General features: G+C 44.4%; 1 protein-coding gene across 5 annotated transcripts in view; it reads right to left on the minus strand.

Moving 5' to 3' along the window:
- miga1 (mitoguardin 1) overlaps positions 1 to 16,833 on the minus strand; it is a 138,292-nt gene that overhangs the window by 108,137 nt on the left and 13,322 nt on the right. For 2 of the 5 annotated variants that reach the window (XM_072273333.1, XM_072273331.1), the window contains exons 1-3: positions 14,766 to 14,836; positions 14,259 to 14,405; positions 6,899 to 7,097 (exon numbers count right to left, since the gene is read on the minus strand). In XM_072273333.1, the coding sequence (XP_072129434.1) occupies positions 6,899 to 7,097; positions 14,259 to 14,405; positions 14,766 to 14,780 (361 nt within the window). In that variant the 5' untranslated portion in view covers positions 14,781 to 14,836. The other 3 variants (XM_072273336.1, XM_072273334.1, XM_072273332.1) reach the window with 3 other exon arrangements.

Here is a 16,833-nt window from a genome sequence, read left to right on the forward strand (position 1 = left end):
GCAGAGTCCATAAAATATATTTATGTTCTGTGTACTGACTCTTCCTGCAAATGGGTGATGCTGTTGCAACATTTTCATTGCCCCTGGTACCTCAACCTAATAATGCACATGACAATAAACTCAAATCAACTTCGCTTGAGAATTGGTGGAAATGCAAATGTACAAGGTGCTTCAGGCTGCCTAACGTTCCCTGCCCCTCAGTCCAACAGAAGGACTGAAAGTGGTCTGCTTTAAGTGCCATATGCCAGTGAAGTGACAGCAATGGGCCTCCCAAGAGGCAGATAACAATTGTAGCTTTAGGAAAGAAACACACTATCAGTTCCCAATACGGCTAATGGCCACATCACCCCCTCCTCTATTTGGTTTGTCATCTAAAACACTTGAAAATTTCTACACGTGTACTGCGGAGAGCATTGCGACTGGCTGCATCGCCATCTGGTATGGGGGGGGAGGGGGGTGGACAGCTACTGCACAGGATCGAAGTAAGTTGCAGAGTTATAAAAGCAGTCAGCTGCTTCATGGGTGCTAGCTTCCACAGTATCCAAGACACCTTCAAAGAGCCATGCCTCAGAAAAGCGGCTTCCGCCATCAGGAACCCAGGACATGCCCTCTTCTCATTGTTACCATCAGGAAGGAGGTACAGGAGCCTGAAGACACACTCAAGGATTCAGGAACAGCTTCTACCTCTCCGCCATCCAATTTCTGAATGGATTTTGAACCCGTGAACAGTACCTCACTACCTTTTTAAAATTTCTATTTTTTGACTACTCATCTTAATTTAACTACATACCTATTGTAATTCAGGTTTTTTTCCTATATCATGTATTGCATTGTACCGCTGCCACAAAGTTAACAAATTTCACAACATATGCTGGTGATATTAAACCTGATTCCAATTTATATTCTCTCCCATGCGCTTTAGTGTCTATTCACTTTAGGAGACATAGACTATTATTAGACTCACCTAAATAATTTAATTCAATGATCTTCTGTAGAGACTTGGAGTCATAGAGTACTGCATCACAGAAACAGGCTATTCAGTCCATCTAGTCCATGCCGGCTTCATTTTCTGCCTAGTCCCATCGACCTGCACCCAGACCGTAGCCTTTCACACCCCTCTCATCCATGTACCCACCCAAACTTCTTTTAAATGTTACAACTGAATTTGCCTCCACCACTTCTGCTGGTAGGTCATTCCACATTCTCACCACCCTTTCAGTGAAGTTTCCACTCAAATATTTCACCTTTGATACCAAACCTATGACCTCCAGTTCTAGTCTCACCCAATCAAAGGAGAAAAAAAAACAGCATGCATTCACCATCTAAACCCTCATAATTTGGTATACCTTTATAAGATCTCCCCTCATCCTGCGCTCCACAAAATAAAGTCCTAACCTTAATTTTAAAGTTACTTAAAGATGCGAAGCATTATTGAGCCCACCCCACCCAATACCACCCATGTGACCAACTGACCTACTAACTTGCAAGTCCTTGGATCATGGGAGGAAACCGGAGCACCCGGTGGAAACCCACATGGTCTTGAGGAGATCACACAAACTCCTTACAGAAAGCCGTGGAATTGAACCCCAGTCACTGGCGTTACACTGACCGCTACACAAACGTACCGCCGCTAATCAACCTTCCCCTATAACTCAGGTCCTCAAGTCCTGGTAACGTCCTTGTAAATTTTCTCTGCACTCTGAGCTTATTGATGCCCTTCTTGTCCAACAGTTAGTCAAAATACAGGGACAGCACTGTGCCACGGGAGGTCTCATTTCCTGCAGAAATATGAAACAAAGACCCTATCTATGCTGGAGTATGCTGGGAACATTCAGAACAAGCAGCTGCTAATCTAGGCTCAAATATACAGCATAGAAACAGGTCTTTTGGCTCAACTCGTCCATGTCAACTAAGTGTCTGCTTGAGCTAGCCCCACATCCCCGCCTTTGACCTATATCTTCCAGTCCGTTTATCCACAAATTATTTTAAGCATTGCAATTGCACCCACCTCTACCATTTCCTCTGGCAACTCGTTCCACTAACCCACCACCCTCTGTTTTGAAAACAGGCTCCTGATTCCTCATGTCTTTCTGCTTTCACCTCGTTTATCTGACACCCCTACCCAGGGGAAAAAACTGTGATAATCCATACTAACTTCACAGCTGACTGCGTAAGGAGCCAGCAACCACATCCTTTAAAACCCAGAACTAGAGAAATGCCAACAGAAGCTCCAACGTCATTATTCCTGGGAGAGGAAGACAGAGGACTCTGGTGAGCTGTTGTCAGTGGCCGATGCGCCCATAGGGGTTATAGACTTAAGAAGAACCACCCATCTCATCTATGTCTCTCACGATCTTATAAGTTTCTATCAGGTTACACCTCAGCCTCCTTTGCTCCAGGGAAATCAATCCCAGCCTATCCTGTCTCTCTTTATAACTCAAACCCTTCAGTCCAGGTAATAATGTTGTGGTTCTTTTCTGCACACTTTCCAGCTTAATATGCACTGTGTCCTATCCAACAGTGCTAAAGCACATCATCTAATTAGTTACGCCCTTCAGTTTGTGGCATTGTACTGATCTCAAGCAATAGCGACCACTTCCAAGACACTTGTATTAGGCTGCCAGAAGTCACAAGTGTGGAATATAAATGGAAATGCCTTTTCTCTCTGCAACTAATTGAAGCATTTGAGAGCTCAACCATTTCAGAACACGCTCTCAAAACATGAATAATTGAACTGCAATGGGAAGAATTCTGTTACTTGTGCTCAGAGGCTCTCACGTTGACGTTGTGGTGTTAAACAACATTTCAGTCAAGCACAAATAAACAAGATGAACTTAAAAAGTGGTGGAAAAAACTGCTATGTAGTTACAAAATCAAATCAGGAACTAATCTGAATGTTGGTTTGCGTGTCAAGGAAGATGGAAGTCAAGAGATAAGTACCAATGCTTCCATTGTACAAGGCAAGAATGTCTCTGTAGCTGGTATTGTTTTGAACATGAACAGTACAACACAGTACAGACCCTTTGGCCTACGATGTTGTGCTAGCCCATTAATCCATTCTGAGATCAATCCAATTCTTCCCTTCGCCGATAGCCTTAGTCCATGATAGAACATTTGGCCGTTACACCTCAAGGAAGAAACATCAGCCTCAGATAGGGGACAGCAGAGGTTCACTACATCAATGCAGGAACAAAAGCAACGTCTATCCTCGGACGTTTTTAAAGGGCACCTAGAGGGGTAAAGATAGATTAATGCAAGCAGTTCCATTCCCCCCCCCACCCCACTGAGGTGGTGAGACTAGAACTAGATGTCATGGTTTCAGGGTGAAAGGGTGAAGTATTTAATATCTTTTCGGGGGGGGGGGGTGAATTTCTTTACTCAGAGGGCAGCGCAAGTGTGGAATGAGCTTCCAGCAGCAGTAGTGGATGTGAGTTGGACTGCAACATTTAAGAGAAGTTCGGGTAAGTATGTGGATGTGAGGGGTACAGAGGGCTTTTTATCCAGGTGTGGGTTGATGGGACTGAGCAAAATAACAGTTCAGCACAGACTCAATGGGCCAAAGGGTCTGTTGCCGTTCCTCAGTGCTCTAGGACGAGTCCTCAAATTGACTACTTGACTCATAAGCTTGGGTGAAAGATAACTACGTTCTTTGGCAGGAGAAAGCATTGCAAGACGGAATAAGTTTCTAATCAGACCAAATGCATTTTATAATAAAGGAAACATGTGAAATAAAAAATTGGAGAAGTCTCCTCCCAACAAAAAATGGACCAATTTGAATTAAGAGAGTCAAGCAATTTTGTTTTTTTAGATTAGTCGTTTACCAGATGTGCTGCTGGTGCTAAACCAACTGCTACTGCCCACCTGTGAATGTTTGCTGAGCTCAAAGGATGGTTATATTCCACACTTATGACTTCTGGCAGCCCAATACAAGTGTCTTGGAAGTGGTCACTATTGTTTGAGATCAGTACAGGAGTCACTGTAGGTCAGAATTAGTGAGCCACCACTAAAGCCTGGTTTATACTTCTGCGTCAAATCTACGCCATAGGTACTGCGTACCCTATGCCGCAGGGTGACGTGCACCTCCCCAAAAAAGTAACTCATGTGTCGCGGCGACACAGACCACAACAACTGTGATTGGTCCACTTGGTAGCATCGCATTTCCTCCTACGCATTTCCGGTTGCTTTTTCTCCGCCATGTCTGTAGGCATACTGTGCGTACACCGATGCAAAATAAATGGTTGGAGACGATGAACCAAATCATCAAATCTACCTGCCGACATCCGAAAATATTTGAAAAGCATTTCCTCGTCCATGTCTCTCATAAAGAATCTCAACACAGTGGCATAGAAACCCCACCGCCAACTAGCGTTTTGGCGGTGAATTGCAGAGTAACGGAGACACACCAACACATGCTTGCTACAGTGTAGGCTACGGCATAGAGCCAACGCAGAAGTATAAATCAGGCCTATGGCGTAGCCCATACACAGAAGTATAAATCAGCCTTAAGAGCGCAAGGCAGAGCAGAATTAGGCCATTCAGCCCACCAAGTCTGGTCCACCACTCCATCATAGCTGATTTATTATCCCTCTCAACCCCATTCTCCTGCCTTGTCCTCATAACCTCTGATGCCCTGACTAATCAAGAAGCAATCAGCGTGCACTTTAAATGTACTCAATGGTCCTGGTATTTTATATATTGGAGATACAGCACAATTACAGGTCCTTCTGGTACAATGACCCCTTGCCACCAAATTATACCCCTGTAACCAACTACTGTACTAACCTGTACATCTTTGGAATGTGGGAGGAAACCAGAGCACCCGGAGGAAACCCAAGTTTTCACTGAGAGAACGTAAAATTGCTTAGACAACAACAGAATTGAACCTGGGTCACTGGCGCTGTGATAGCATTATGTGAATTGAAACACACAGTTAAATGTGTCACTTGGCATCAAATCAAATCAGCGAGGATTGTGCCAGGGAACCCTCAATTATCTCCACGCTTTCAGCGCCAACATAGTATGCCTACAACTCACTAACTCCAACCTGTATGCCTTTTTGGCATGTGGGAGGAAACCGGAGCACCCAGAGGAAATCTACATGGTCACAGGCTTACAAACTTCTTACAGACAGCAACAGGAATCAAACCCCAATCTAACAGCTGACACTGTAAAACATTCTGCTAACCCACTATGCCACCCTTACTAATTTTTATTGCAAATTTATCAAAATACCATAATTTTAAATGCACCACTGCCAAATGTAAGATACAAACTCATTTTACTCGAAAATCAGTCCAGACAGCTGGATATTAGCTCAGCAATGCAAGGAATGTGCTCTGGTACCCTATACTGCAAACAGCAAATGAAGGGAAAGGGCAGGACACCAGTGATTTAACTGAAGGACAGACAGACAGGATAAAAATAGGAAGGATAAAGAAATAAGAGTAGATGGGGAGGGTTGGGCGTGGATAAAGAAAGCAAGAAGATCTAAGGAGAGAATGAACAGGAACATGTAATTTTAGACCAAATAGCTTGCTTTTATACACAAGGGCATTGTGATTAAGTCAATAAACTAGTATCTTAGGTAAGAAATTATAAAGAATCTATTGGAAATTTAAAATTAAAAAGAAACAGAAAGACCTCAGCAAGTCAGGCCACACCTGTGGGAAGAGAAACAGTTAACATTTCAAGTCGAAGACTCTTCGTCAGAATTGGGAAGGTCAACATGCTAACATGGCAGTTAATATAATGCGTTACAGCGCCAGCAATTGGGGGGGGGGGGGTAGTTTCCACCAACGTCTGTGAGGAGTTTTTATGTTCTCCCTGTGACCATAAGGTCAGTTTCCTCCCACATTCCAGAGACATTCAGATAGGGTTAGAAAGTTCTGAATATGTTATGTTGGCAATGGAATAAAGGGAGCCTTTACTGGTTGGCTGCTGGTGTCCAGTGGTGTCCATCTGGGTCAGTGTTGGGACCAATCCTTTTCAGGTTATGTGTCAATGATTTGGATGATGGAATTGATGGCTTTGTTGCAAGGTCGCAGACCATATGAAAATAGGTGGAGGGACAAGTTCAGAGGAAGCAGAAAGTCTGCAGAAGAACTTGGAGGGATTAGGAGAATGGGCAAAGAAACTGTAGATGGGATATAGTGTAGGGAAGTGTACGGTCATGACCTTTGGTAAAAGGAAAAGGTATAGACTATTTTCTAAAGGGAGCAAATTCAGAAATCAGAGGTGCAAAGGGACTCCAGAGTCCTCATGCAGGACTAAAGATTAATTACAGGCTGAGTCAGTGGTGAGGAAGACAAATGCAATGTTAGCATTAATTTCGAGAGTAATAGAATATTGAAGCAAGGATGTAATGCTGATGCTTTATAAGGCATTGGTCAGACTGCACTTTGAATATGGTGAGTAGTTTTAGGTCTTTTATTTAAGAAAGTATGTGCTGGCATTGGAGAGGGTCCAGAGAAGATTCATGAGAATGATCCTGGGAATGAAAGGGTTAATGTATGAGGAATGCTTGATCACTCTGGGGCTGTACTCACTGGAGTTTAGATGAATGAAGGGGAAGGGGTGATCTTATTGAAAGCCATTGAATATTGAAAGGCCTAGACAGAGCGGACGTGAAGAGGATGTTTCCCATAGTGGCAGACTCCCAGATCAGAGGGCACAGCTTCAGAATAGAAGGACATCCCAAGAGAACAGATGAGAAGGATTTTCTTAGCCAGAAGGTGGTGAATCTGTGGAATTCATTGCCAGAGACATCTGTGGAGGCCAAATTACTGGGTATATTTAAAGCACAGGATGCTATGTTCTTGATTAGTAAGGGCATCAAAGGTTACATTAAATAAATAGAGAAAAACAACAATAAAACTGAAGAAAAAAAAATCACTCCTACCTTTTTCTGATGCTACCGTTCTGGAAAATTCCGGAATAAAAAGTTCTTGCTCCCATGGCATCTGCACCTTCACTACCTCCTCCTCCTCCTGTTTCCTCTTCCTTCGCTTTCGTTTCAACTGATGGGCCAAAATAGCAAAGGAGGTCGCCCCCACCACAGAGATCAGGATGAGCTTCCTAACAAAAGGGGAGAGCTTTACCTAAAACAAGTGCGGGGGGGGGGGGTGGCGATATGGGAGAGGGAGGAGGAGGGGGAGGAACATAAATGGGGATTGACTTGATTAGTTGGTTCAGTATTACCACACACAAAAAGCTGGAGGAACTCAGCAGGTCAGGTAGCATCTATAGAAAAGAGTACACAATTGATGCTTCAGGCCAAAACATTTCATCAGGACTGCAAAGGAAAGGGGGCAGAAGCCAGAATGAGATGGGTGGAGGATTTCAGCCCAAAATGTCGACTGTTTACTCCTTTCCATACATGCTGCCTGGCATGCTGAGTTCCTCCAGCATTTTGTGTGCATTACTTTGATTTCCAGCATCTGCAGATTTTCTCTTGTTTGTGATAATACCACAGGGAATGTCTATAGCTGATTCTAAAACACCATAATCATCACATGTTTATCACTTCATCACGTTGATAAAGTCATAAACACAAGAGATTCTGCAGATGCTGGAAATCCAGAGCAACGCACGGAAATGCTGGAGGAACTCAGCAGGTCAGGCAGCATCGCTGGAAAAGAATATGGAGGGGGAATTTTGCCCTCTTGCCCTTTCTCTTTTTTCATTCCCCATTCTGGTTACCCTCTCACCCCTTATCATCTTCTCACATACCAATCACTTCCCTCTGGTTCCCCCTCTCCTTCCTTCCATGGTCCACCATCCTCTCTATCAGCTTCCTTCTTCAGTCCTTTACCTCTTCCACCCATCACCTCCCAGTTTCTTACTTCACCACCCCGGCCCCCACCTTCCCCCTCACTTGATTTCACCCATCACCAGCTAGCTTGGACCCCACCCGCCTTCCAGCTCTTGTCCCTTTTCCTTTCCAGTCCCGATGAACGGTCTTGGCCCGAAACATTCACTGTTTATTTATTACCATCAAATGCTGTCAGACTTGCTGAGTTCCTCCAACAGTTTGTGTGTGTGTGTGTGTGTGTGTGTGTGTGTGTGTGTGTGTGTGTTGTTGATGAAGTGGTTGGTGAACAAGGCGAGACAATAAGCAATGAGATGCGGAGACACTGGCACACTAACGGCAGTGTTTTCAATTTATTTAAGCATCTCTGTAGAACTCCCATCACGACCATTCTGCCCAAGCCTCTCCATTAATATAAGTTAGCACCTTAAACCTGACCCCTATCTCAAAATTTAAGAATGCACCCAAGGTGTGAATTTCTGATGGTTTGTTGTGTTGAAGGTGGTCTAGTCACCATAGGCGACGAATCCAAGTACAACCAGGAAGTAAACACGATAGCGATCTGGTGCAACCACAACAACTTGGAGCTGAATGCCCGCAAAACTGTGGAGACGCATATCAACCTCGGGAGAAACGAGTCTCCCCTCCACTGACATGACGCATCATCTACAACTCTACAGACAGCACCATTTCAACATTGTTTCCTGATCACCGTTGCTTAACGTGGAACAACCACGTGTGCTTCATTAACGAAAAGGCTCGGCCGAGGATGTACTTCCTGCAGCAGTTGGCAAAATTCCATCTTCCCCCAGAACATACTGGTGCATTTCTGCACTGCCATCACAGAGAGCTTCCTCAGATCAGCCATCACTGCCTGGTTTGGTAAGGTATCCTCTCACAATGTACAAAAACTACTGTGAGCTGTCACGTCGGTAGAAAAAAAATCATTGATCTGCCATCACTGTCCAGGACAAAGAAAGCAGGCAGGAAAGCATTGTTCCTTATAGATGTGCTCAGTGGCGGTGAGGACTTTGCTGGTGATCCACCGCTTTTTGTAAAGCTGCACGGCTCTGCCTCCATAATGGCAAAATATTTTAAAAATCGTACTTGCAGCCCATCTTGAACGGCCCTTAAGGTGGCTGTGAACTGCTTTAAACCAACTTAAATCCTTCTAGCAAAGATGCTTCTACAGTGCAGTCGGGAATGTGAATTTAAGGGGAAGAATTTAGGAAGTTTAAGAGTTTAGAAGAATGGTGGGGGGGGGGAAAGAGAAATCTTGTTGAAATTTATCAAATAGGTTCACTACCAGATGAACTCAACGCCTTCTATGCCCGCTTTGAAAGGGAGAATATAACTACAGCTGTAAAGATCCTTGCTGTACCCAGTGACCCTGTGATCTCTGTCTTGGAGGCCGATGTTAGGCTGTCCTTAAAGAGGGTGAACCCTCACAAAGCGGAAGGTCCCAATGGAGTACCTGGTATGGCTCTGAAAACCTGTGCCAACCAATTAGCGGGAGTACTCAAGGACATTTTCAACCTCTCACTGCTATGGGTGGAAGTTCCCACTTGCTTCAAATGGCAGCAATTATACCAGTGCTTAGGAAGAATAATGTGGCCTGCCTTAATGACTGTCACCCGGTAGCACTCACATCTACAGTGATGAAATGTTTTGAGAGGCTGGTCATAACCAGACCGAACTCCTGCCTCAGCAAGGACCTGGACCCACTGTAATTTGCCCATTGTCACAATAAGTCAATGGCAGACGCAATCTCAATGACTCTTCACACAGCTTTAGACCACCTGAACAATACAAACACCTATGTCAGAATGCTGTTCATTAAATATAGCTCAACATTTAACACTATCCTTCCCACAATCCTGACTAATAAGTTACAGAAACTAGGCCTCTGTACATCCCTCTGCAATTGGATCCTCGACTTCCTAACCAGAAGACAACAACCTGTGCAGATTGGTGATAATACCTCCTCCTCGCTGACGATCAACACTGGTGCACCTCAGGGATGTGTGCTTAGCCCACTGCTCTACTCTCTATATACCCATGATTGTGTGGCTGGGCATAGCTCAAATACCATCTATAAATTTGCAGATGATGCAACCATTGCTGGTAGAATGAGAGATGAGAGGGCGCACAGAAGTGAGATATGCCAACTACTGGAAAGGTGTTGCGGCAACAACCTGGCACTCAACGTCAGTAAGACAAAAGAGCTGATTGTGGACTTCAGGAAGGGTAAGACGAAAGACACATACCAATCCTCATAGAGGGATCAGAAGTGGACAGAGTGAGCAGTTTCAAGTTCCTGGGTGTCAAGATCTCTGAGGACCTAACCTGGTCCCAACATATCGATGCAACTCTAAAGAAGGCAAGACAGTGGCTATACTTCATTAGGAGTCTGAGGAGATTTGGTATGTCAACAAATACACTTCTATCGATGTACCGTGGAGATCATTCTGACAGGCCGCATCACTGTCTGGTATGAGGTGGGGGGGGGGGGCTACTGCACAGGACTGAAAGAAGCTGCAGATTGTCTTTAATCAGTTGGCTCCATCTTGGGTACTAGCCTACAAAGTACCCAGGACATCTTCAAGGAGTAGATAAAATAAATAATAAAGGCATCCGTTAGTCTTGCGAGACCATGGATCTGCACCTGGAAAGTCTTCACTCTCCAGGGTGCAGGCCTGGGCAAGGTTGTATGGAAGACCAGCAGTTGCCCATGCTGCAAGTCTCCCCTCTCCATGACACCAATGTTGTCCAAGGGAAGGGCATTAGGACCCATACAGCTTGGCACCAGTGTCGTCACAGAGCAATGTGTGATTAAATGCCTTGCTCAAGGACACAACACATTGCCTCAGCTGGGGCTTGAACTCAGGACCTTCAGGTCGCTAGTCCAATGCCTTAACCACTTGGCCATGTGCCCACGTGTCAAGGAGTGGTGTCTCAGAAAGCAGCATCCATTAAGGACCCCCATCAGGTAGGAGGTACAGAAGCCTGAAGGCGTCTGTGGAGGACAAGTCATTGGGTATATTTAAGGCAGAGGATGATAAGTTCTTGATTAGTCCGAGAGTAAAAGGTTACAGACAGAAGGCAGGAGAATGGGGTTGAAACGGAAATGGATCAGCCATGATAAAACGGCAAAGTAGACTCGATGGTCTGCTGCTACGTCTCATGATCTTATCTCCGAAAGGGAAAGATCATTAGGTAGATTGTAAGGCCAAACAGTCCCCGATGGGTTTGTAATGAGAAAGAAAGGTTACAAGAACCATCCAGAAAGTGGTGTTGAGACCAACAACCTGGCCATAATGTGTCAATAAGCCTAATTAAAACCTTACAATTCAGTATTTCAAACTCATTGTCCAGGCACTGTGCAATTTATGGGCAGCACCATAGCATAATAGTTAGCACAATGCTTTACAGTACAGGCGACCCAGGTTCAATTCCTGCCACTGCCTGTAAGGAGCTCATACATTCTCCCCACGACCGTGTAGGTTTCCTCCGGGTGCTCCAGTTTCACTTCCAGTCCAAAGAGAAGCTGTTTGTAGATTAATTGGTCATTGTAAATATCCCATGATTAGGCTAGTGTTAAATTATGGGTTGCCAAGTGACATGGCTTGAAGGGCCGACTCGGCATAATAAAATAAATAAAGTACGTATTTTTTTTAAATCACAATACAAATTCTTAAGTACATTCCAATATACTTTCAAAGGTCTCCACCATCCAGCCCATGAAATCTTCTTACAGCTACCATCGAGCAGGAGTTAACTTCACTCAATTTCACCTGCCCCATCATTGAAATGTTCCACAACCAAGGACTCTTCATCTCATGTTCTCAATAGTTATTGATTATTTATTTATTATTATTACTTCTTCTTGTACTCACAGTTCGTTGCCTTCTGCACTCTAGTTGAACACGAAGTTGGAGTGGTCTTTCATTGACTGTTATGGTTATAGTGAGTATGCCCACAAGAAAATGAATCTCAGGGTTGTATATGGTGACATATATGTACTTTGAACTCGAAGATAATGACAGTTGTCCCTCCACAAATGCTGCCTGATCCACTGAGTATTTCCATCATTTCTAACCTTAAGCACTGACAGACTCCCAGAGACTGCTGCAAACCAGGGATTCCTTATAAACAGAGTTGGATTTGCCGTGGGTAGACGCTTTAACTTATGCAAATTCTTAACCTAAATGGCATTGTTCCAAATGACTGTACATGTTTTTTTTTACAACGAGAGATTTTGCAGATGTTGTAAATCTTGAGTAACACACACAAAACACTGGAGCAACTCAGCAGATCAGGCAGCATCCATGGAGGGGAATGAACAGTCCACATTTCGAGCCCAGACCCTTCCTCAGGACTGGAAAGGAAGGCGGTGGGGGAAGAGCCCAGATTAAGGAAGGGGAAGGAATACAAGCTGGTAAGTGATAGGGTGAAACCAAGTGAGTGGAAGAGGGTGGGTACTTCCAATTCCAACACAACAGCCCATGGCTTCCTCTACTGCCACGTCAAGGCCAGACTCAGGTTGGACGAGCAACAGCTTCTATTGTGTCTGGGTAGTCTCCAATCTGGTAGCATGGACATCGATGTCTCTAACTTCTGGTAAATTCTTCTCCTTCCCCCTTTTCTCTTTTTCGTTCTGGTTACTCTCTCAACCTTTCTCTTCTCCTTACCTGCCATCACCTCCCTTTGGAGTCATTACTCCTTTGTTATCTTCTATCAGATCCCTTCTTCTCCAGCCACTTACCTTTTCCACCTATCACAGTGTCGTTGAGTCGGTGGCGAGGAAAGCAAATACAACGTTTAGCATTCGTTTCAAGAGGGCTTGAATACAAGAGCAGGGATGTGACGCTGAGGCTTTATAAGGCACTGGTGAGGCCGCACCTTGAGTACTGTGAACAGTTTTGGGGCTCCTCATCTAAGAATTGGAGTGGGTTCAGAGGAGGTTCACAAGGATCATATGAGCAATGTTTGATAGCTCTGGGTCTGTACTCACTGGAATTTAGAAGGATGGGGGGGGTGAATCTCACTTAAACCTTTCGAATGGACAGAGCAGATGTGGGAAAAAAATATTTCCCGTGGTGGGAGAGTCTAGGACAAAAGGACAAAGCCTCAGGACAGAGGGGCATCCATTTAAAACAGAGATGCGGAGAAATTTCTTCAGCCAGAGGGTGGTGAATTTGTGGAATTTGTTACCACAGGCAGCTGTGGAGGTCAAGTTGTTGAGTGTATTTAAGGCAGAGATTAACAGGTTCTTGACTGTACAGGGTGCTGGTGAGATCACACCTGGAGTACTGTGTGCAGTTTTGGTCTCCAAATTTGAGGAAGGACATTCTTGCTATTGAGGGAGTGCAGTGTAAGTTCACAAGGTTAATTCCCAGGATGGCAGGACTGTCAAATGTCGAAAGATTGGAGCGACTGGGCTTGTATACTCTGGAATTTAGAAGGCTGACAGGGGATCTTATTGAAACATGAAAGATTATTAAGGGATTCGACACGCTGGAGGCAGGAAGCATGTTCCCGCTGATGGGTGAGTCCAGAACCAGAGGCCACAGTTTAAGAATAAGGGATAGGCCATTTAGAACGGAGTTGAGGAAAAACTTTTCCACCCAGAGAGTGGTGGATATATGGAATGCTCTGCCCCAGAAGGCTGTGGAGGCCAAGTCTCTGGATGCTTTCAAAAAAGAGATGGATAGAGCTCTTAAAGATAGTGGAATCAAAGGTTATGGGGATAAGGCAGGAACTGGATACTGATAGTGGATGATCAGCCATGATCACAGTGAATGGCGGTGCTGGCTCGAAGGGCCGAATGGCCTACTCCTGCACCTATTGTCTATTGTCATGGCCTCAAAGGTTACCAGGAGAAGGCCCGGGAATGGGGTTGGGGGGAGGGGAAAGAGAGAAGAAAAATGATCTGCCGTGATTGAATGGTACAGCAGACTCGATGGACCAAATGGCCTAATTCTGCTCCTATGTCTCATGGTCATATTACATTCCAGTTTCTCACTTCATCTCCCCCTCCCTACCCACTGACCTTCCCCCTCACCTATCACCTGCCGGCTCGTACCCCTCCACCCCCCCCCCACCTTATTCTGGCTTCTTCTCCCCTTCTTTTCCAGTCCTGAGGAAGAGCCTTGGCCCTTCCCTCTCCGTGGGATGGTGAGTTCCTCCTACGTCTGGCATTGATTTTTATAACTTGGGTGTTGCCAAAATGGCATCATTTCAAAAGTCAGCCAAAAGTCTAATTTCCAAACCACGCCTTCTTTAAAATAAATTACTCAATGGAGGAGCAACTTCACTGGCTCCCGAGACCTGGTACATACATACATACATACATACACACACACATACATACATACATACACACACACACATACATACATACATACACACACACACACACACACCACCACCACGGGAGCTGTGAACTTACCTCTGGCAGGGAGTTGTACAAATATATGGGCAGATCAGCCGCACGCAGCGCGAGATCCCTCAAAGTATGTTTTGCATCGTTAATGGTTTCCTTGGGTAGATCTTGCATATCTTCTAATTTCCATCCCCCTCCGGTCAACCAGCAGATCTGTTAAATTGCAATCAGTCAAATCCAAAACACAAGCATTAGTCATGCCGCGACATTTTTTTTTAATCGGTCGGATGATTTTGCGCGGTTCTCATTCAAATTTGTAAATATCAACATCGAACCTAATCACTGATATTAACAAGCAGATCTATCCAGAACTACTATTAATGCATCTCTGTTCACAACCCTACCTTGAGTGTGCACCTTGGTCCTGTATTCCCCTGCAATCTACTTATTCGACAGCGTAACGGTGAAGATTATTTTGTTTTTGGCCGAAAAGATTTGCTAATATCAATCGTCACCTGTTTTTTTTCCCCTCCCAGACGCATTAATGCAGCAGCGTGGCTCGGGATCACTTACCAATGCCTTCAGCATGCGTGAAACGATCAGAGAAACGGGAGGTGGAGACTGCGTGTGAGAACGAAGTGGGGAGGGAGGGTGCGCCGCGCGTTGTTGGCTGTACGCAGGGAGAGGATTCCTTGTCGAGCCTCCGCCCTTCACACTGATTGACAGTCGGCGGAGGCGCTCAACTTCCGGGTTCAATAACCACCCTCAGAGCAAAGCTTATGAATTGAGGGACTGGCAAATAAAGCGGAAAGGGAACAAAGTTCCTCTGTGGAATAATGGCAATCATTTGAGCTGTCAGAATGCAGGTAACAAGCTGGACCTAATAAAGTGGTCACCGAGTGACGACTTCTTCGTGTGCCTTGCGCGTTACACGCTTGGGCGATCACGGCTTTCCACTTCGAACGCTCCCACGCAGCGTCAATGATATCTCGCACACTTAGATATGTTAGTTCTTTCACAGTGTCCATATGACTATGACTATGTCTTTGCCTTCCTCTACCGTGTTTCCCAGGCATACGGCCTTGTAATGTAAGGCATTCTATTTCTCCCTTTCTGATGACATGGCCCAGGAATTTAAGTTTCCTCTTAATTAATGTTCTCATTAAAGATTTTACGGGCACGTTGGAGTACTGTCTCATTAGTTAGCCTATCTCTATATGGTATTTTCAGCTTTCTTCTAAGAAACCACATTTCTGTTGCTTCTAAGTTTCTTTGGAGTTCTGGTGTTACAATCCATGTTTCAGAAGCATACAGCAAGATTGACCAGATGTAATGTTTTAGTAGCCTAAGCCTTGTTGTCATAGAAATGTGGCTATTGGTGAAAATGGGTTTCATTTTTTGGAAGTTGGTTTTGGCAATGGCAATTCTTCTTTTTATTTCTACTTCTAGCATCTTGTGATATAAAGCTACCAAGGTAATTAAAGCTGGTCTTTTGTTCAATCTCTTGGTTACTGATGTACAATTGGCAGTTGGGAGTATCCTGCTGTTTTGATATTACCATACATTTGCTTTTTTTACAGTTGATGGTTAGACCAAAATCTGCACTTGTTTATACTACTTTGTCTAGGAGGATTTGTCGGTCTTCTGCAGCACTTGCTATTAGGGTGGTATCATCTGTATATCTTATATTGTTGATGTTAACACCTCCAATTTTACATACAAGGGATTTTTGCATCATTTTGGCAGCTCCAGGACAAATTCAGATTGCAAAAGAGTAATTTTTTTCAGGTATCTCCAGCTAAGACACTATATAAGATCACGTCTTTCTGGTTTTGATACAGCAGAACCTGATAAATTAGATAATCATTAAGATCATGTTTAGGGATAGAACACATCATCGCCTATCTGTATGATGCCATACAAAACAAGTGTCATACAACAATGGATAATATTAAAAAAGAGTGGGAAAAGGAGTTGGGTACAGAGATAGAGGAGGTTTTATGGAATGAGGCTTTGGAGTATGTTAACTCCTGTTCCATCAATGCCAGGCATTGTTTAATACAATTTAAAATCTTACATAGACTACATTACTCAAAAGTAAGGATTCATAAAATGTTCCCGGAGGTGTCCCCAATGTATGAGAAATGCAAGTCCTCGGAGGCAAATTTGTTACATAGTTTTCCTTTATGTCCCAGGATACGAGAATACTGGAAGCAAATATTTGAGGTCCTATCGAAGGTACTAAAGATTCAGATAATACCAGACCCCACCTTAATAATTTTTGGAACTTCTGTGAGGTCAAATAAATTCCAGGCTACCCAGCAACAACTCCTGACCTATGGCATACTTAATGGAAAGAAACTCATACTGATGTTCTGGAAAAAGGAGGAAACTCCATCACTCAGACAATGGCTGGCGTATTAATGGATACTCTGCATCTAGAGAGGATAAGATACGTAAACAACGACAGACTCAAGGAATTTGAAAAAATCCGGCAACCATTACTGTTGTATTTAGAAGAGACCGACAGCTGAACTAAGTGTGTGTGGGGGGGGGGGGGGTGGCGGTAGGACCTAAACAGCACATACGGGAGGGGCAAGGGGAGGGGAGGGCTGGGAAAGGGAAAGGAGACGGGGTGGTA

The sequence above is a fragment of the Mobula birostris genome, chromosome 12 (genome assembly GCF_030028105.1).
Source record: "Mobula birostris isolate sMobBir1 chromosome 12, sMobBir1.hap1, whole genome shotgun sequence".
In the NCBI taxonomy this organism is placed as follows: domain Eukaryota; kingdom Metazoa; phylum Chordata; class Chondrichthyes; order Myliobatiformes; family Myliobatidae; genus Mobula; species Mobula birostris.